General features: G+C 35.2%; 1 protein-coding gene and 1 long non-coding RNA gene across 2 annotated transcripts in view; both read left to right on the top strand.

The window, feature by feature from the left end:
* The window catches only part of LOC148679736 (uncharacterized), an 807,653-nt gene that overhangs the window by 299,409 nt on the left and 486,698 nt on the right, over nt 1–21,546 (top strand). The window lies entirely within an intron of this gene.
* Nucleotides 13,744–20,207, top strand: LOC103910042 (transcription factor Sox-14). Its single transcript, XM_087240776.1, has 2 exons — nt 13,744–14,550; nt 17,639–20,207. The coding sequence occupies exons 1-2, from the start codon at nt 13,923–13,925 to the stop codon at nt 17,647–17,649; spliced, it is 639 nt and encodes a 212-aa protein (XP_087096902.1). The 5' UTR covers nt 13,744–13,922; the 3' UTR covers nt 17,650–20,207.

The raw sequence follows: 21,546 nt of genomic DNA, 5'->3' as shown, positions 1-21,546 counted from the left end.
CTGTTGTTGATCCTGGACCATCATCATCATTTAAATACAGTGTAAATTCACTGTTGTTGATCCTGGACCATCATCATCATTTAAATACAATGTAAATTCACTGTTGTTGATCCTGGACCATCATCATCATTTAAATACAGCGAAAATACACTGTTGTTGATCCTGGACAATCATCATCATTTAAATACAGCGAAAATACACTGTTGTTGATCCTGGACCATCATCATCATTTAAATACAGTGTAATTTCACTGTTGTTGATCCTGGACCATCATCATCATTTAAATACAGTGTAAATTCACTATTGTTGATCCTGGACCATCATCATCATTTAAATACAGTGTAAACTCACTGTTGTTGATCCTGGACCATCATCATCATTTAAATACAGTGTAAATTCACTGTTGTTGATCCTGGACCATCATCATCATTTAAATACAGCAAAATACACTGTTGTTGATCCTGGACCATCATCATTTAAATACAGTGTAATTTCACTGTTGTTGATCCTGGACCATCATCATCATTTAAATACAGCAAAATACACTGTTGTTGATCCTGGACAATCATCATCATTTAAATACAGTGTAAATTCACTATTGTTGATCCTGGACCATCATCATCATTTAAATACAGCGAAAATACACGGTTGTTAATCCTGGACCATCATCATCATATAAATACAGTGTAAATTCACTATTGTTGATCCTGGACCATCATCATCATTCAAATACAGCGAAAGTACACTGTTGTTGATCCTGGACCATCATCATCATTTAAATACAGCGAAAATACACTGTTGTTGATCCTGGACCATCATCATCATTTAAATACAGTGTAAATTCACTATTGTTGATCCTGGACCATCATCATCATTTAAATACAGTGTAAATTCACTATTGTTGATCCTGGACCATCATCATCATTTAAATAAAGCGAAAATACACTGTTGTTGATCCTGGACCATCATCATCATTTAAATACAGTGAAAATACACTGTTGTTGATCCTGGGCCATCATCATCATTTAAATACAGCGAAAATACACTATTGTTGATCCTGGACCATCTTCATCATTTAAATACAGCGAAAATACACTGTTGTTGATCCTGGACCATCATCATCATCATCTAAATACAGTGTAAATTCACTGTTGTTGATCCTGGACCATCATCATCATTTAAATACAGTGTAAATTCACTGTTGTTGATCCTGGACCATCATCATCATTTAAATACAGTGTAAATTCACTGTTGTTGATCCTGGACCATCATCATCATCATTTAAATACAGTGTAAATTCACTGTTGTTGATCCTGGACCATCATCATCATTTAAATACAGTGAAAATACACTGTTGTTGATTCTGGACCATCATCATCATTTAAATACAGCGAAAATACACTGTTGTTGATCCTGGACCATCATCATCATTTAAATACAGCGAAAATACACTGTTGTTGATTCTGGACCATAATCATCATTTAAATACAGCAAAAATACACTGTTGTTGATCCTGGACCATCATCATCATTTAAATACAGTGTAAATTCACTGTTGTTGATCCTGGGCCATCATCATCATTTAAATACAGCGAAAATACACTATTGTTGATCCTGGACCATCATCATCATTTAAATACAGTGTAAATTCACTATTGTTGATCCTGGACCATCATCATCATTTAAATAAAGCGAAAATACACTGTTGTTGATCCTGGACCATCATCATCATTTAAATACAGCGAAAATACACTGTTGTTGATCCTGGACCATCATCATCATTTAAATACAGTGTAAATTCACTATTGTTGATCCTGGGCCATCATCATCATTTAAATACAGCGAAAATACACTATTGTTGATCCTGGACCATCTTCATCATTTAAATACAGCGAAAATACACTGTTGTTGATCCTGGACCATCATCATCATCATCTAAATACAGTGTAAATTCACTGTTGTTGATCCTGGACCATCATCATCATCATTTAAATACAGTGTAAATTCACTGTTGTTGATCCTGGACCATCATCATCATTTAAATACAGTGTAAATTCACTGTTGTTGATCCTGGACCATCATCATCATTTAAATACAGTGTAAATTCACTGTTGTTGATCCTGGACCATCATCATCATCATTTAAATACAGTGTAAATTCACTGTTGTTGATCCTGGACCATCATCATCATTTAAATACAGTGAAAATACACTGTTGTTGATCCTGGACCATCATCATCATTTAAATACAGTGTAAATTCACTGTTGTTGATCCTGGACCATCATCATCATTTAAATACAGTGTAAATTCACTATTGTTGATCCTGGACCATCATCATCATTTAAATACAGCGAAAATACACTGTTGTTGATTCTGGACCATCATCATCATTTAAATACAGCGAAAATACACTGTTGTTGATCCTGGACCATCATCATCATTTAAATACAGCGAAAATACACTGTTGTTGATTCTGGACCATAATCATCATTTAAATACAGCAAAAATACACTGTTGTTGATCCTGGACCATCATCATCATTTAAATACAGCGAAAATACACTGTTGTTGATCCTGGACCATCATCATCATTTAAATACAGTGTAAATTCACTATTGTTGATCCTGGACCATCATCATCATTTAAATACAGTGTAAATTCACTATTGTTGAATTTGGACCATCATCATCATTTAAATACAGTGTAAACTCACTGTCGTTGATCCTGGACCATCATCATCATTTAAATACAGTGTAAATTTACTGTTGTTGATCCTGGACCATCATCATCATTTAAATACAGCGAAAATACACTGTTGTTGATCCTGGACCATCTTCATCATTTAAATACAGTGTAAATTCACTGTTGTTGATCCTGGGCCATCATCATCATTTAAATACAGTGTAAATTCACTATTGTTGATCCTGGACCATCATCATCATTTAAATACAGCGAAAATACACTGTTGTTGATCCTGGACCATCTTCATCATTTAAATACAGTGTAAATTCACTGTTGTTGATCCTGGGCCATCATTATCATTTAAATACAGTGTAAATTCACTATTGTTGATCCTGGACCATCATCATCATTTAAATACAGTGTAAACTCGCTATTGTTGATCCTGGACCATCATCATCATTTAAATACAGTGTAAATTCACTATTGTTGATCCTGGACCATCATCATCATTTAAATACAGTGTAAATTCACTATTGTTGATCCTGGACCATCATCATCATTTAATTTTGTATTGTTCTAAATGTTGTTCTTTAAACATTAATAAATTTTTTTTAAAAGAAGCTACAAGTAGGCGCGGCCAACCTTCGCCATTTTGTTTGCGCGTCATCGCACCGACCATGGGATACCAAACAAGGGCAAAGAGGCGGAGAGAAAGTAAAGCTACAAACACCTGCTTGCATTTTGCTTAGACCTGGCTGCAGCGGCGGTCACACTTGACTTTTCTATCCATAGACTTCCATTCATACACAAGCGAATCCGTCAGACCGGAAGTTTTGCAGTTTGCTGCAGTGCAAAGTTCAAGCTTGGCGAACTCTGACCTGCAAAATCACATCATTTAACTGCGTTAGACCAATCGAGGATCAAAATATGACCTCTCTGGACAGACATTTAAAACATGTAGCAATCGCTCACTTTTTTTAATGTCTAACAATCTTGTTTAATCCTGCCCCTTTTCGCAGCGTCGTACGACAGAATTTCGCACACACAAACTCTACTGTGACCGCAGCTTTAAAAAGACTTTTCTTTAGGAGAATGCCTAATACTTTATTACCTCTGACTCGTTTGTGTTCTGATCACATGTGCTTGGTTGTACACTATAAAGTGTTTAGTCTTTTAAAAACACTGCTGTAATACATTGAACCATTAAACATTAAAGCCATCTTTTGTACCAGGCTGTAAACATGTTTTTATCAGCTGTAAAATTGGCCAATTTACCAATGCAGTCAGAAATCATCTGGATTTCCTGGAGCCAGCCCCCTGAGGTGAGTCGATGAATTACAGTTTTAGTTACTTCTGTATTGGCTTCCCGAGAGAGAGCAGGAGGTTGTTGCTTGGTATCACCTGAAGTATGCCTCGAGGACAGTCAGAGTGGAAAATTGTCACAATTTAGAGCAATTAAAGGGTCTAAATTTTCAAAAAATGGGAAAAAGAAGCACGTATCAGGTTTGGGCATAAACTGCTTATTTTATTTTTATAGATCTTAATGATATTTATTAAAGATTTCTAAACCTCCTCTCTCTCTATCCCTCTCTCGTGCACATGTGCGGCTTGATAGTGAGACACGCTGTGTGAGTGAGGAGTGCTTAGACATGCTGTGTGAGTTTTCAAACTTTTCCTTTTTTCCTTTCATTAGAGGTTTCAATTTTTATAAGCAATTGCTGAAAAAATAGGTTTAAAATCTGATGTTTAATTATCCGCTCAGCACGTATGTATAAGTGCATGCAGGCAGATGAGTCAATATTTCTTAAAGCTGAGCTGAAGATATAGGTGAAAGGTAGTTTTGAAGACCAAACATTAAGAAGACATTAAGGAACAGGAAAGAACCATAATGGTCGCTACGACATTTAAATTTATGACTCCCATACTCATTTTGGCGAACGTGGTGAGGAAGTTTTGAAGACCAAACTGGCACGTTATGAAGGAGTGTCAGGAAGAGATAAAAGTTGTTTCTGCTACGTTTCAATTAATATAGTATTATATAATATTATGTAATAATGTTATAGAAAGCTTGAACATTATATTGTTACAGCAATTCTTATTTCTTTAATTAAATTAATAAGCAGACTGATTTTCGAATGCAAATACTTTGAGATTCAGGTGTGTGACTGTGAACACACAAATACACTTAATATTATGTAAACATGTTCGTCTTAACATGTTTTATTTAAACACAGCTACTATTATCTTAAATGTGCATAAAAAAACTAGTGTTTTCATTATGTGCATTCTTAATGTCTTAAATGCAGTGAATAAAAATTATATCTTTGAAGTTGATGATCCATAAATTTATCACTATTAAGCGTTTACCATAAAGTCAACTTTACGCCAGCCCTGTGGCTTTAGCCCAGAGAATTGTGGAAGTATTCGATTTCGGATGCAGTCCAGGTGTGGCCGTGCATCACTGTCCCCCTGCCTGGACGAAAGCACCTCATTTGCATTTATTTTAAGTAAAAGCCCAGTGACTAGGTGGCGAAAATGAATAATTAATGATATGGCGGCTCATCCCTCCCAAAAAACATTAGAAGTTGATTGAAAATATGGTAATAATAGTGTGGGTTAAGCTCACCAATATCATATTATCCAATTTGTCATGTCAGTTTTCATTTTAAGGGATTGTTTGTTATTTTTTTCGTTTTCTATTTTGTGCTCCTCCTCTCTTCATTCTTCTAACCATTTTGAACATGTGACTGCAACCGAGCACACATCTTTATCATAGATAAGACTAGAATACAGTAATGTGGTTTTCTAAGTCATTTTTTAAAAAGTTGCTTATTTACCCCCCACCACCCCACCTCTCTCTCTCTCTCTCTCTCTCTCTTTCCCCTCCCCTCTCTCTTTCTCTTTCTCACACATGTTGTTATTGGTGGTTTACAAGGACTCTTTATAGGCGTAATGTATTTTATTTAAAAAATATAACACTTATTATATGGTCCTACTCCTAAAACCAACCCTACAGTAAACCTGTGGCAAAATTAGAATGTGATAAGACCCCGGTAAGTATGTTTTTTAAGTGTTTTACATTACAAGGCTACAAGGCATGTCCTTGTAATCCACCTTAGTAGAGTACAACTGGGTCATACCCATGTCATTATACAAATTTCTGTCTTTTAAACCACTAAAGCTAGTAACACACACACACACACAAGCACACATAATCCCTTGTGAGACAGAAAATTGCATCCGTAAATGTTCTTTTGTTTGCATCTAAGAAAGTTTCTTTTAAAGCAACACATTTTCTTGTAGGAGTATTGAAAATAATGCATATTAAAAACAAAAACCCTGATGACATATGACACTGATATGTGACCAAAATAAACAAACAAACTGCATCACTGCATTCTGTACATCCCGTGAACTCTTGCTAAGTATTGCAATGCTTACAAGGCGCCTTTCACGTAAAAGCCCAGTTTAATTTGCTGTGGCACATTTGAAATCTTTAGCCAGTATTTAATGCTTCTCGCAGAAGTGCCTTATTGCAAATGTCTCTAACTGACTGCTGACTGCTGTGATTCTAGGCTTGCAGATAGGCAGGCAATAATGTCGCCCAGCTTTATCTCTGGTATTAATTTGACAGGGCCAAGAGTGTGGCTTGGGGCAGATCATGACACCTCTCAGGATTTGAGCTGTCTCCTTCATTCCCCCAACAAGTTTTTTTTTTTTTAACCACCAATATTCCATCAAAAGCTATTAAAGCAAAGCTAGCAAATATGATTAAAATAAGCACAAGCTTTATCCCCCCGAGCAGAGGAAATCTGCAGGATTGCTCTGGAAGAGGTTTGAAGGTGTCAGTAACTGCACGCTGCAGTTCTCAGAGTAATCAGAGGTTTTATATCATGCTTAAATGTGTCTGTATTTACAGATTCATGGAATATGCAGAAAAAACAGAGAAGAAACTGCAGTAAATGTGTTTGGTGAATTTTTTGAGCTGAGATTTAATGATTTGGGGTTCCTAAAAAAAATATGTGGGGCCCCTGAAAAGCACACAAATAACAAGAAGCCCTCTTAAAGAACACTCCACATTTTACAACTCCCCTAGAGTTACTCTTTTTTTTTTTTTGCTCAGTTTTACCATTTTTTCAATTATTCGGCAGTTCTTTGCAAGCATTTTTAGCTTAGCATAAATCATTGAATCAGATTAGACCATTAGCATCTCGCTCAAAAATATATATTTCTTTACATATTCTTATGTAATGATATTACACAGTGCACAAAATAGTCCCTAGCTGATGTGTTTCATTGATATGGCTGCAAAATCCCTTGATTATTACGTCAAACAATAATTAGGTCAACAAAGTTCTTTCTACATTTTTTGGTGCCCACGGTTTAACTTTTTAACACAATTTTATGACAATTCGTAACTTTTTAATTTAGTAGCTATTCGAATGAATTTGTATGATCTCATTTGTACGAAATACTTTTCCCAAATAACGATTGGGTTTAGGTGTGGAGTTTGGGTACACACCACCTTTTAAAAATCATATGTTTTCATGTAGAAATATTTAGTTTTAACCCAAAAATGACATCTGTCAGATGAAGAAGAGCCCGAGTCAGAGATTCAATTAAAAAGAAAGTTTACTGAAGATAGTTTGCAGTTTCATTAGCAGAATCCAGCTTCAACACTCGCAAATAAGCTCTATCAGCATTCAGGCTGCTATATTCTTACTTTAAAGTCTATCTAGCGTGAAAAAGAAATCACTTTAAACAGAATTAACAAATGAACAAAATCGCTTTAGACAATATTAACACATATTAAATAACAATAGGAACAGTTGTTTCCAATTCTTCAAGAGTCCAGGTCAAGAGGTTTCCATGACCGCTGACCTGATTTGGTACCTCCTGAAAATAGAGCTTAGACAGACAAAGATAGGGACAAAGACACTTCAACTAAATATTTCTAAATTAGGTCATGTTTTAACTATATTTATTAATCTAAATTATTTCAAAGATGAAAGGCTGATTAAAAAAACATATTAATAAAGTAATGAAAAAAAGATAACGTTGATTCTTGCTGGAATGGATTTAAAGGAAGATATCCAACCCCATCATTCATATGAATGAAACTGTATGAATTCGTACAAATTAGTCATTTTTCTACCAATATATGTAAAATAGTTATGTTTCCTCAGAAGAGCAGGCTGGGAGCTTCATCTTAATATGATTACAGTTGAACCACTGAAGTCATATTGAATGTTTTGAGAAATAATTATAATTATAACACAGTTATTTACGTAACATGTTGCATTTACATCAGGAAAGCCATTCAGTCTCCAAAACTCAATATTTACAACAACAAAAAGCTTAAACTTTTTGTTGAATAAAGAAAAATATAAATAAATTGGCTATGAATGCGACTTTTATCTCCTGGTCGCCTTCCTTTTGCAATTTGTCAGTGTCTTTTTTTCTCAATTTTTTCATCTAATCTTTCCTAGTGTGAAATATGGTTTCTTGGAGAACAGTGTCAGTTTTGCTTGGAGTAAAAACTTTTAGATTACGCTAGTCAGTTTAGATTGTTTTCTTATAGCTACATAGTACTTATGTGCCTTAGGTAAGTTAAAAACTCCAGAAATGGTTTTATATGCTCATTTATTACTTTATGCCCGTAGAATCAGAATCTCTACATTGACCATATTAGGAATGGTCATGAATATTAATGAGCTCTGCATCTCTCCGGGCTCTCTCTCCCTCTCTATGGAGTCAAACTAGGTCCATATATAGTTGCAGAATAAAATAAAGTTTTGCAAAAAAAATTCAAGTGTTAAGCAAAAAATAAATTTTAGGTGATGTCATCACCTGGAAAACACTATGGGCCCTATCATACACCCGGTGCAATGTGGCGCAAGGCACGACGCAATTTTTATTTGCTACTTTCAGCTCGGCGCAAGAGTCGTTTTGAAGTGTTGCGCCACGCTGTTTAAAAAGCAAATGCAATGGTGTCGTGTGTGCGCCCACAGGCGTTCTGGTCTAAAAAAGCAGGCGTGTTTTGGCGTGTTGCTATTTTGAGAAACTAGTCTGTTCTTTAGACCAGAACAAAGCCGGTCTGTTGTCTGGCGCAGAGTGCGCCTGGTTTACACACTGTTTAATACACACAAGATGTAGAGCAATACACAAATATCTTTACATATGAAAAAGATATAAAATATTAAGAATGTATATATAGGATATAATAAGGATATATATATAGGATATAAATATAAAGGATTAAAATATTACAAAACATTCTTTTTTAGCATGAATTTAAAAACCACTGATACTTTCTTCATCTCGGGAGACTTTTCAGTTCATTCAATTTGCTTTTGTATAATGTTATCATTATTAGCAGTATTATTTATTATATCCATATTTATATATATATATTTTTTTAAAACAAGCTTAGATTTGTCCACATGTCAGGTTTTAGACCATATGGGGCACAGCATGTGTATTAGGATATAACTCAGGGTTTTGAACACACTTCCTTATTATTGTTTATTTATTCATTTGGTGGAAATTAAAACTGAATTTAGAAATACTTTTGAAATAAATCTTTGCGCTTAACAAACGAAATTAATTATTTATAGGCTAATTGATGTCTGTGCGCACAAGGTTTCCCTTTAACCACGAGAGCGAAAGTGACAGTAGATTATGAGATGCCTTATCTCTCAATTTCGCGCTGTAGATGCTCTGTTTAACTGTTTTCCTGCTAGTGAAATGCTCAGTTTTTCCACCTACACTTACTTTACGTCAAGTGAATAGCAAATGGCGCGATGCAGCTGGCTCTTAAAGGGAACGGGAGATGAGACTATGATTGTTTATTCTCAAAACACACCTATAACTCATTAAGAAAATAAACTCAACCCTTTTAGACCATGCGCCCTGGCGTTGTAATGAAGTTCACGACCCTTTGGCCGCCGGGAAGAAGGAGGCGGAGAACCGACGTAGTTTTAAAATATTTATTTATAATATGAACGGTAGTTCCTCACGGAGACTGCCGTCTAAACCAAAACAAACAGACGGCAGCTCCTCACAGAGACTGCCGTCAAACTCAAAACAAAAGTAAAACAATATGCCCGGGCCCGGTCCTCTCTCGGCTTCCTCTTCCATCGTTCCTCCTCTTATAGTCCAGAGCTCCTTCCGTGGGATTCAAGACCGGTGCGCACCACAGGTGGATCCACTTACACGCGGCCTCATTCCGTTCCCACGGCTCTCGGCCACGCCCCCTCGCCACAGGCGTAAAGCGGATTTTTCCGTCCTTATATTAGCAAAAATGGATTCTGACACGCCCTGAAAGCGTTTGCGCCCTGCACTCTGCGCATAAACCGTCAAAATAGAGCCCAGTATCACCGAGGTGGTCTTACAACCTAGTAGGTCTGGGTCTGCGGTAAATGTTTATTTTCACTTTGTAGTTCTTTATTTTTGCTAGCAAATTTATTTTTTATTCCTCAAAATTAATTTTGCTTATTACTTGATTTTTTGTTCACAAAACTTTCTTTCATTTTGCAAGTATATATGGCACTAGATTGACTCTATACCTATCTCACGCACACTGATGTACTCTGAAATTACCAGTATAGACCAAACTCCTGGGGCCTCATGTATCAACGCTGCGTACGCACAAAAACTTTGCGTACGCCAGGTTTCATGCTCAGAATCGCTCATGTTTGGATTTACTAACGATGAACTGAACGTGGGAATATGCGCAGCTCCATGCCAGCTTTCTGGCTGGCATATGCACATTTTTTGTGTGTGTCTGTTTTATTTCCATTGGCGGCTCCTAGAGGCAGTTGTGTTAAATTGCTCTCTACAAAGTGTCTGAGCCTTGCAATGGCAGCTGTATGAGACAGGTTCATCTAGCAGGTATATAAGGTTTCCATACCATACAGTTGAGCAGCTAAACATTAAAGCACAATTTGCAGCGGTCGCCTGTTTTCCCCATGTAATCTGAGCTATCTACTGCACGCACATTGCTATAAAGACACTATCTGAAGATGAATTTGCATGCGTGAATCAGAAACATTTCCATTCAACAAATGTCCAAATAAAATAGAATGCACAAACTTATTAATGATTCCTACTTGTCTTTCTCGTGATAAATAGTTGCCAAAATCTGATATGTAGCGGGGGGGAAAAGAAAGACTTCATCAGACACTAGATTCGAACCGAGTTCATGCTTCAATGTGTCAAAGCATATTGACATGAGTCTTACGAGCTGCGCCACTGAGACTGTTGTGGGAATTGCAACATTTTACACCTATAAACCACACTATTTCTTTTTAAATTCACTCCCCAGACCCAATGTTCAGACCCAACTGTGTTGACCGCATCAGCTAAACTCTTCCACTTTTTTTTTCTTTTGTTAATTCCGGAGAACAAACTTGCAAATAACACCGCTTTTCTCCGGTCTACCTCCGAAAGCAGCACCTCCAATTCACATTCTGTTCAAAGTTTCTCTTTTTGCTTGCTTTTGCCATTGCTTTTTCGTTGGGTTTTGCCAAAATAGAGTCATTAGCATATTCATACAGGGGAGGAGGCAGGGAGGGGTTTTGTGCTCGTGCATGTTGCGCTCAGTTTCACGTTCATTCGGATGTACAAAAGAATATGCGTGAGATTCGGCGTACACAGTGTTTCATACATCTGAATTTTTTTCTGTGTACGCACATTTACAGCTTTGTGCGTAAGCAATGTTTTAGTATGATTTCCACGCAAGTCTTCGTACATGAGGCCCCTGGACTAGTGAATCATCAGTCTATAGCAATCAATGATTGGCCCCTTTACTTGACATCGAGGCTTCCTTCACTAGGACGGCCATAGTGACTCTTACATTTTTCTCCATTTCAAACTCTACAAGTGACATATCTTCTGTGATCACCATTATTAAATGTGCATTTTATACTAAGTGCATGCACTTACCTGCAGTCTATGTGTTTGTTGATTCATTGCAATCGTGGCAAATTTTGCAACAAAAGATACAAGTAAACATAAATTCCGCCTCTTCAGGGTAGAGATAAATTTGTAATCGTATAGCCTACATTTTACTTGACTGGCATGTCTTATGCGCAATGCAGCTGTCTGTATTCTGATTGGCCTACTTTTCACCAGGGTTTTACTCTCGTAACTTACATGAGAACTAGGAAACAATGGTGTTTAAGGCTTACAGTATGGCCATTTCCACAAACTGGTCTCTTATTATTCCACTATACTTTCTTTATAGGGCACCCTTAAGTAAACATTTTACGCAATTACATAAAGTTGATATATATCAACCTCATGCTATAATAGAAAGCTCTACAGCCGTATATTTGGAGATGCATGCTAAGGTGCATCCTTGCAAAAGTGAGGAAATAAAAGAAGGCATCTAAGGATATAGATTTGGTAGCTCTTACAATGAGCATATTATCTGTCTGTAAAAGGCAAATAAAAAGCAATCAGCTTCACAGCATGATCAGTGCCCTCCTGTGTCAGAAATCCCTCAGTGCAGAAAATAAAATCTCATGCTGGACACAGCAAATCACCAGCTGTCCTGTGGTCAGTTCACGCTCCTCTCATTTATCTGAACAATTCACGCCCGCAGTGGACTCGAGACATACATTAGGAAAAGATCTGTTTTTTTTTGACATGGAAAGATTATTCATGGCCAACACGCTTTCTCGTGCCATATTCAATGCAGTTGTTTAGGCATTCTCATGCATTTTGGATACTTAACAATTCAGATCAGTTTTATAATGGTCAATTCAGAAAATATCATTATATTACGGTCTCTTCTCTGTATATTAAAAACAGATGACAGTAGAAACATGCCCTTTCAGCTCCAACCCATTACTGAGAAACACCCATACACACTCATTCACACACATACACTACAGACAATTAAGCTGATTCGGTTCACCTATAGTGCATGTCTTTAGATTGTGAGGAAAATATGAGCACCCGGAGGAAACCCATGCAAACATGCAGAGAACATACAAACTCCACACAGAAATGCCAACTGGCCCAGTGGGGACTTGAACCAGCGACTTTTTTAGCTGTGAGGCGATTGTGCTTCCACTGAGCCACCGTGATGCCCCAATTTGATAATGTTAGTTTAAAAAAATGCAAATGTTATTGCTTGTTAATTTTAGCTGTTAATGTCATCAAAAATAAAGTTTTAAACAAATGTTTTCAATTTAAATATAGAAATTATCATGAAAGAAATTAATCATTTAAATTTGATTTATGTACTAATCTAAAATGAATTGTTAGTTCGGGTAGGTTAAATAATATAATATAAAGATAAATCTTATTATTCTAATGTAATAATGTTAAATAAACAATGACAGATTAACTAAAGCTTTAGACACTATCAAAGGTTGAATTGAATTAATTAACTACTTTAACAATTAACTTTATTGAAATGTTACCAAAATATGCTTGACTTGAACGGGTTACATCACAAAAATCATTCATTCGTTTTCCTTCAGCTAAGTCCCTCGTTTATCAGGGGTCGCCACAGCGGAATGAACCACCTACATTGGGAAAATACATATTTATAATCCTTTTTAAGAGTTATTATGAGCTCAAATGAATTGTGAGTCCATAGATAATGTTTGGAGTCTGCTAAATGAATTACTCTGCATGGAAAATCACCAAAGCAAGAATAAGAAAAATTATTATAATAAAAGTAATGGTCACAGATTATAAACTTTCCCTGCATTCATGTAGCCTAACTTATAAGCTAAACTGTCGAGATGAAAAGTTTATGGACATATTGTGCTTATGACAGCTTTTGTTGTAAATCCTCCAGCATCGTGTGTGTGCGTGTGTGTGTGTTTTGGGTTGACAGTAGCTTACCTAAACTTGTACACACAGCTTTAAAGTCATCTTAATTTCATTGAATCCATTTTCTTGCAGAAACTACTGATTTTCCGGTGTCATTGTTAACTGTATTTTACCGCTCTCTCTCTCTGTCTCCCCGCGCTCATTGGTCCCGAGTGGTGATGATGCGCCCGAGCGCGCGCGCTTCTATCTGCAAAGCTTTCTTCACTTCACGCACATTTAAAACAAAAATCTCTCAAACCAATCGCTCTTTCTCACATAGTTCAGTGCAAGTAGCCAAAAAACACAATCCTGCCATTCAAACAGCGGGACAGTCCGCCACTGTCTCCTTCCACACATGACTTTAATAGACTTTGAGGTGTCATAGCAAGTTAATTATTGCTGTTTCACACAAATGAACTTAATGAACATGGTGAAGCAGCCCATGGAGCACATCAAGAGACCAATGAACGCCTTCATGGTTTGGTCTCGAGGTCAGAGAAGACAAATGGCCCTGGAGAACCCAAAGATGCACAACTCGGAGATCAGCAAGAGACTCGGGGCTGAGTGGAAGCGGCTCTCCGACTCTGAAAAAAGACCGTACATCGACGAGGCCAAACGCCTGCGTGCGCAACACATGAGGGAGCATCCAGACTACAAATACCGACCGAGACGCAAACCTAAAGGGCTCCTGAGAAAGGACATGGTGCTGTCTTTACCGCTTGTCGGCCAAAGTGACTCGGAAAAACCACGAGATGTTCATTCATCATCCGCTGCTGCGCAGCATCAATTCGTGGAGCAGAGCCGCTCTACCTGCACTGTCTTTCCGCACGAGAAACTGGGGTTTAGCACTGGCTCTTTGGCTTTCTCTCCAGCTGTGGGGTATCAGGGTGGACACAGGTCTGCGGGGAGTTTAGGATGCCCTGGTCAGTTCGCGCACACTCATCTGTCTCCGGCAAACCCCGGGTACTTGCTGCCCTGTAGCTGCTCGCCCTGGTCTGCCAGCCTCAGTCCTCCTCCTCTCGCCTACATTGTGTTTCCAGGTATGAGCAACTCTGCCATCAACTCCACGATGCAGTGACTGTGAATGACTGATCGCGGACTGCTCCTTTTTCCCTTTTAAGATGAATTCACGTGTAGCTTTAATAACATGGAAAACATTTAAAATTATTTGTGTAATTCATTTTTTAGGCTATTTATTGGTTTGTTTTTCGTTTTTACATCTGTATTTTTTGATTGGATGGAATTTGACATTTGTTTTCACATACTGATTTGTGAAGCTAATTTGAAACGTGTTTGAAGATAAATTTAAACAGAAAGACAAATGTTTTTCGCAAGTTTGTTTTACCATTACTTGACATTTTTAAATGTAAGGAATTCTGTGAAAGACAATTTTAAACTATGTTTTTAAAATATTAATTTACGAATACAGCCAAAAATGTCAATAACGTTTTTCATTTGTGTATGTATGTGTATATGTATTTATTCATGTTTATTTATTTGCTTGTTTTGATAGAATCTAACATTTACTTTCACACTTTTTTATAATAAATAGGATTTTAACAGACAACACTGGGTATTAACATTTTCTCGTCACCTGAACATTTTTCTAATACAATTTTATATTAAAGAAGTGCAGTTAAAGACTATTTTAAACTCAGTCTAAACAAATTTTCTACATGCTAAAATGCCAGAGACACTAGCAGTGTTATAACTTTAATGGGAAATTATTTATTTATTTTGTTTGCTTGTTAGTAATACTCATTTATTTTTTATTTATTTTCTATGGAATTCGACGGAGGTCTGTGAGGCTGCTTAAATTAGTTGTGGTTCAGAGCCAAAGATGAATTTTAGCACAATTAGTCCCAGAAAACAGTGGTTAAACATATTGTGTTCTCTAAATTTTTTATTTATAAAGTTAATAAACTCTGTGAAGGACCATTTCAGGGACATAATATATATATATATATATATATATATATATATATATATATATATATATATATATATATATATATATATATATATATATATATATATATAATTTGTGGTTTATGTGTCACTTTAGAAAAAAATGTTTGAAATGGTTTTTCACAGAATTACTATCATGTATTATATGATTATTATGATTTTAATTTTTTGTTTATTCTAATACTGATAACAACATGTATTTATTCATTTATTTATTTACGATGGAAGTCTTGAATTATTTTTGACATTGATTATTCAGAATTACTGTAATAATTATTTGGTGATTTGTCAAATTGTCCAATACTGTATGTTAGCAGTAACTTCTGCATGTAGAATCCTAAATACAAACGATTCTTTATTCAAAAACATATTTTTAATCCAGCACTTGACTACATTCTCATTGTGAATTAGAATTTATTTTAAATATATTTTTAAGTGTTTTCTTAATAATTGTACATTTTTGATTGTTTTCATTTCAGAGTCTGGTCTTGTACGAATGATGTTCTTATCAAAAGTAAAACTGAAGAGAACATTGTTGTATCGATAAAATAATAATAAAAAAAAATCTCCAATTGTAAAGAAATGGTTTTGTAAATGTTTTTCTTTAGTATTAAAGCAGTTTTTTTTTGCATTCTCTGTTTTCAACAATTGCGGTTTCTTAACAATGCCTTTGTGTGTTTGACATTGAAATTTTTTTTCACACTTTATACCTTCCCTATGTCCTTCATGGCCATGCCCAAATTAATATATTTTTTAATACAGTGTAATAGGTAAAACATGCATCATCAACATAAATAATGATGTACATCTAGTAAACTGGAACTGGTGTTAAGAAGTGTTTGCAAATATTTGAGCCTTTATTGCACTTTGTATTTAAATGAAGTGTTTTTACAGATTGATAAAATAAATTATCTGTTTATAATGATGATGATTGAGCAAGAAAACTTGCAGGATGTTTTATTGAAACAAAGATCAAATATTTATACTGCTCGTGAAACAGACAGGGCAGTTGTATGTTTCCACCCTTGTAAAATATGAAAACAGAATATAAATATATAAACTAAACTATTTCACGGGATGACAATTACTTGGGCCAATGTGTAATGAGTCCACTCTTTCGATGAAAAGTTACGTTTTTGTCAATTCTTTTAATAAAAGATCAAAAGTCATTGATTAAAAGTACAAATTCTTATCCAATATTTACCAAGGGTGCCAGTAATTGTCCATGATTATTTTAAAAGCTTAAACTGAGTCCAACTTGTGTTATACTGTCAATGTCAAAGGAATGTTTTTATACATTTTTTGCAGATGAAATTTATGTAAAATTTTACATTTGGAAGAGGAAAACAGTAAAGGTGTTAGACATATTATTAGAAAATTAGTTGGCTAATAAGGCAATTACAGCTCATTGTGAAATATACTGCAAGTTTAATTTTCTTACAGTGATGAACACAGACACACAAACAGACCTCCTGAATATACCTAATTTGTTTTCAACACATTTTTAAACAACAGTTCGTTAATTTCTAATTATTACTCATTTACTTATTACTCGTTTGTCTTTGATGACTACATAGTTACTAGTTATTTTGCAAGATACTATACAGCAATTTGGCAAGTCATTTGACAACAATGGTTTGTTCTGTAGCCAATAAATAATAAAATAAAAACAATTTCTTAAAGGAACTAATTTTTTTTTTTTAAATTCCAGCCAAATAAAGAAAGTAACACTTTCTTTCAGAAAATAAAATCTAAAGCCTGTGAATTTTTTAAACATCACTTAGTATTAGGAATGTATTTTAATTAAACTGAAAAAAATTCACAGGAAGGTTAAACGGTTTATTTTAAAGATTTAATTTTATTACTTGATTCAGGTTTGTAGAAATTAAAGCTTCATTCATTTTCATGGTCTTAGTCCCTTTATTAATCTGGGGTCACCACAGTGGAATGAACCGCTTTTCTAGCATATGTTTTACACAGTGGATGCCCTTCCAGCTGCAACCAAGTACTAGGAAACATCCATACACACTCATTTACACATATACATTTACTACGGCCAATTTAATTAAGTAAAACCTTCTTAACGCACTATTTCTAGTGTTCAAAAAATTAGCTGTTGTTCTTACATTAATTTAGTTTAATTTATTTCTTATGGTCAAGGTTCTTCATGACATCTGGAGTTCATACAAACAAACAAACAATGAAGTGCCAAGTGTTGATCTCTGTTGTGTTGGTAAGTTATCATTATAGTAACATAAATTCTAATGTGTTGTGTATTCAAATGTATCTAAAGTAACACAAACATTAAATCCATGCTGGCTTAAATCATAATGCATTGCTTAAGTAAAACTTACAAACCATAATCCTATTTCCTTTCGCCTTTTCTTGTTTACTCAACTTTTAAAAACAGCACTAACTAAAAAACATTTAGTTGGGTTAACATAAGATTAGCTGAGTGAACCAAAATAAACATAATCCTTATTTACTTTAGTTTTTTTCATGTACTCAACTCATTTTTTCACATTTAATTTACAGGACAGTAGAGACTATAGAACAGGGGTGTTCAACTTGGTCCTGGAGGGCCGGTGCCCTGGAGAGTTTAGTTCCAACCCTAATCAAACACACCTGAACCATTTTATCAAGCTTTTTCTAAATATGCTAGAAAGTTCCTAGCAGGTGTGTTGAAGCAAGTTGGAGCTAAACTCTGCAGGACACCGGCCATCCACATTTGTTTTGCTAATGTATTATTTCTTAGTATTAATTTCCAAAAGAGTTTTTTTGTTCACTTAACTTCAGACATTTTAGGTCAATGCAACTGATGTTTTCAAAAGTACAAGTCTGTGCCAATGGTGTAGGGGTTAGTTTGCTGACACATGGCACTCTGATGTTCATGGCAACCCGAGTTTGATTACCACCTCAGGGTGCTGATATTTCCCCTCTCCCTATGCGTTCTATACGTTACTGTCAATTAAAGCTGAAAAAAATAAACATTAAAAAAAAGTTGAGTACATGAGAGAAAGGAAATAAGATTTATGTTTATGTTTTATTCACTCAACTTCAGGCATTCCAGTTCTGCAGACAAAAATGTTCAGTTGGCACAACTTAAAACGTTTTGTTACAGAGTATTTCCAACACAATCTCACGGCAATTCGTAACTTTTTCATTTAGTGGCTAATTCGAATGAATTCGTACGATCTAATTTGTACAATTTAGTACGATTCGCTTATCCCCCAATGACGGTTGGGGTTAGGGGTGGGGTCAGGTGCCACGCCTCCTTTTTAAAATCGTACCATTTTCGTACGACTGAATTAGCCACTAAACTGGCAAAACGTCAAATACTTACGTTTTCTCGTGAGATCAGGCTGGTATTTCACCTTTCCAGATAACTACTAATCTTATGTTAACCCAACTAAAAGTTTTTTTTTTACTTACCAATATATTTATGTCAGTGAAGCTGATGTTTTCAAAAGTTAAAGGAACAAGAAAAAGCGACAGGAAATGAGGATTGTTTTGTTGTTGTTGTTGTGCTGATTTACATTTTTTTTTACAGTGCATGTGTTAGAAAACAAAACAATTACTATACACAATACATCAGTGGCATAATAATCACAAAGAAACATCCTTAAGAGTTAAAGTTATTTTTTTTTAAATGGGCCATGATAACATTACACTGCAACATAATCCCATATATAGTCAACAATTGAAGTGGATCCAAAAAGTTCAAAATTCTCGATGAAAGGTTTTCATCCACTTCAAATGTGGTTTGTGTGTGTATATATTTTTGTATAGCATTTGCCTTTAGTTTTCTATGGAAAGTGCACTTAGTCACTAGTGTTGTTTATGTCTGGAGCAAACCTGAATGATTTTCTATAATAAATGAGCTACAGAGTTATGATATCATGCACAATCATGAATGAGTTATTTGGCTTGGTCTCATCACGTGCATCCTATTTATTGCTATAAACCATTTCTAACCTGTACTCATGACACACACACATACACGCGACTCAATTCACATCTCACGTTTGACTTTCTGCACTCACAAATGAACTAATTATTCATTGCTTTCATTCTCTTTTCATCATCTGCTGATTCTTCATGCATCAGTAAAGTATTCAGCAGAAGAACAATCAAAGGCGAAGGCAAAATAACGCGGAATAATCTGATGTAAATGTTTTCTCTCTGAGTCACCGTGATCAAACAATTAGGTGTGCGGTTTAAGGCCTGCCTGAACCATTCTGAGGTATTACACATCAAGTGACCTCAGGTGTAATATGTGTTTGTTAATGCTCAGACGTATGGCGCTTTGATGATTAAAACAATTCTTTTATGTTTGCAATGGAAGTAGGTGGATCTCCAACCACTCAAAGGTTATCATCACAAGCATCACTTTATGAGTGTGCATGACAGTTTATAAGCAGCCTCAGCCTGTCCAGACTCAGTGAAGCTCAACACTGGACACCAGCAGATCTTCAGCAAGGAACACACAGAACAAACAGAATGAGTGCCCCAGCTCTGCAGACCACAGGCTTCGTTTCAGGCATCATCGGGACGGCTGGTGTTTTTGCAGCCACCCTGATGGACGTCTGGTGTTTCAGAAACCAGCAACAGGATCAGCCCCAAAGGGTCAGCTCCATCTACACTTATAAGGGTCTGTGGAAGGACTGTGAGATGTCCGGGACTGTATTCCCTGAGTGCCAGCCTCTCTACAGCCATCCCAACTACTCAGGTGAGATTAACCATCTGCTAAACCTTAGTAGGGTGTAGTAGTTATAGCGATCGCTCGACACCGAAGTATAATTTACCTGCCTGCTCTACCAAATGGTTGATCATGTTTTTACTGTTTTAAATAATGACTGTTAAAGTAATTTAAAGAATGTCAGTTTTGAGTAATAGTCTACACACAAAGCGTTGTTGGTTTACATTAAAAAAAAAATCAAACAAACATAATCCTGTTGCACTACTACACTTGATTTTGGTTTTATTGTTAAAAAAAACAAGAACACATGTTAAATGAGAATCTGAAATATTTTATGGCATACTTCAAAAAATTAAGATGATTTTATGTTTTATTTTGAATATATTTTTAAATAATTTGTTCTTACACTTCAGATTTTCTATAGTATATGTATTAATTCTAGAACTTTTGCTTTTAGCTTAAACCAACATATCAACCATTTGGTAGAGGTTGAAATTATAGAAATTATGGGATGTGTTGAAAAAAAATGCATTGAATGTGTTAACTAGCGACATTAGGAGTTAAGAAATGCAATCCAAATATTTTTTTCTTGGTGGGACAGTTAAAGGGATTAAAAGGTGGCTTATTTTTCAGATCTTTTTGTTGATTTCAAACAGGCAGTTTTTGCAGCGATGGCATTAAAATATTAGTTTTTATTTATTCATGTGAAAACATTTATTTCTTGGGCAAAGCTAAATGTGTGTGTGTATGTATATATATATATATATATATATATATATATATATATATATATATATATATATATATATATATATATATATATATATATATAGTTTATTTTGACTTATTTTGACTGTTAATGAAAACAGCATTCATTGTGCCAAAGAGCTGACATTTTAATTTCACACTCATTACTTTTCATGAATCACTTTTCATTAAACGCATGGTAAAATAAATAAATATGCAATAATACAGCAAAATCCTTACCAAATGCAGTTTAACCATAAATAAATTGAGCTTTTTTTTCTTATTTCTATTTTCCAGGGTTATATTGATTATATTTAAAAAATCTGATTTGAGAATTTTTAGTTGTTATTTTATAATGTAATTATATTGTTGACAGACATTTCTGTCATCCAAGGAGCCCCCCCCCCCCCCCCACACACACACACACACACTTTTTACTCTCCCTTAAGTGGTTTCAACCCTTCATGAGTTTCTTTTTTTTGTAGAATTTTTTTTGTATAATTTATTTTAGCAAACACTTATAATATTTTGGAAGAGTAAACATGTCAGGATAAATAATTGAAATAAATAAAAATAAATGAAAAACCCTACATATACCTTAGGAAAACATAACAGAACATTT

This window comes from Danio rerio, chromosome 2 (assembly GCF_052040795.2).
Source record: "Danio rerio strain M-AB ecotype USA chromosome 2, GRCz13ab, whole genome shotgun sequence".
Classification (NCBI taxonomy): domain Eukaryota; kingdom Metazoa; phylum Chordata; class Actinopteri; order Cypriniformes; family Danionidae; genus Danio; species Danio rerio.
This window is presented reverse-complemented; position numbering and strand designations above follow the sequence as displayed.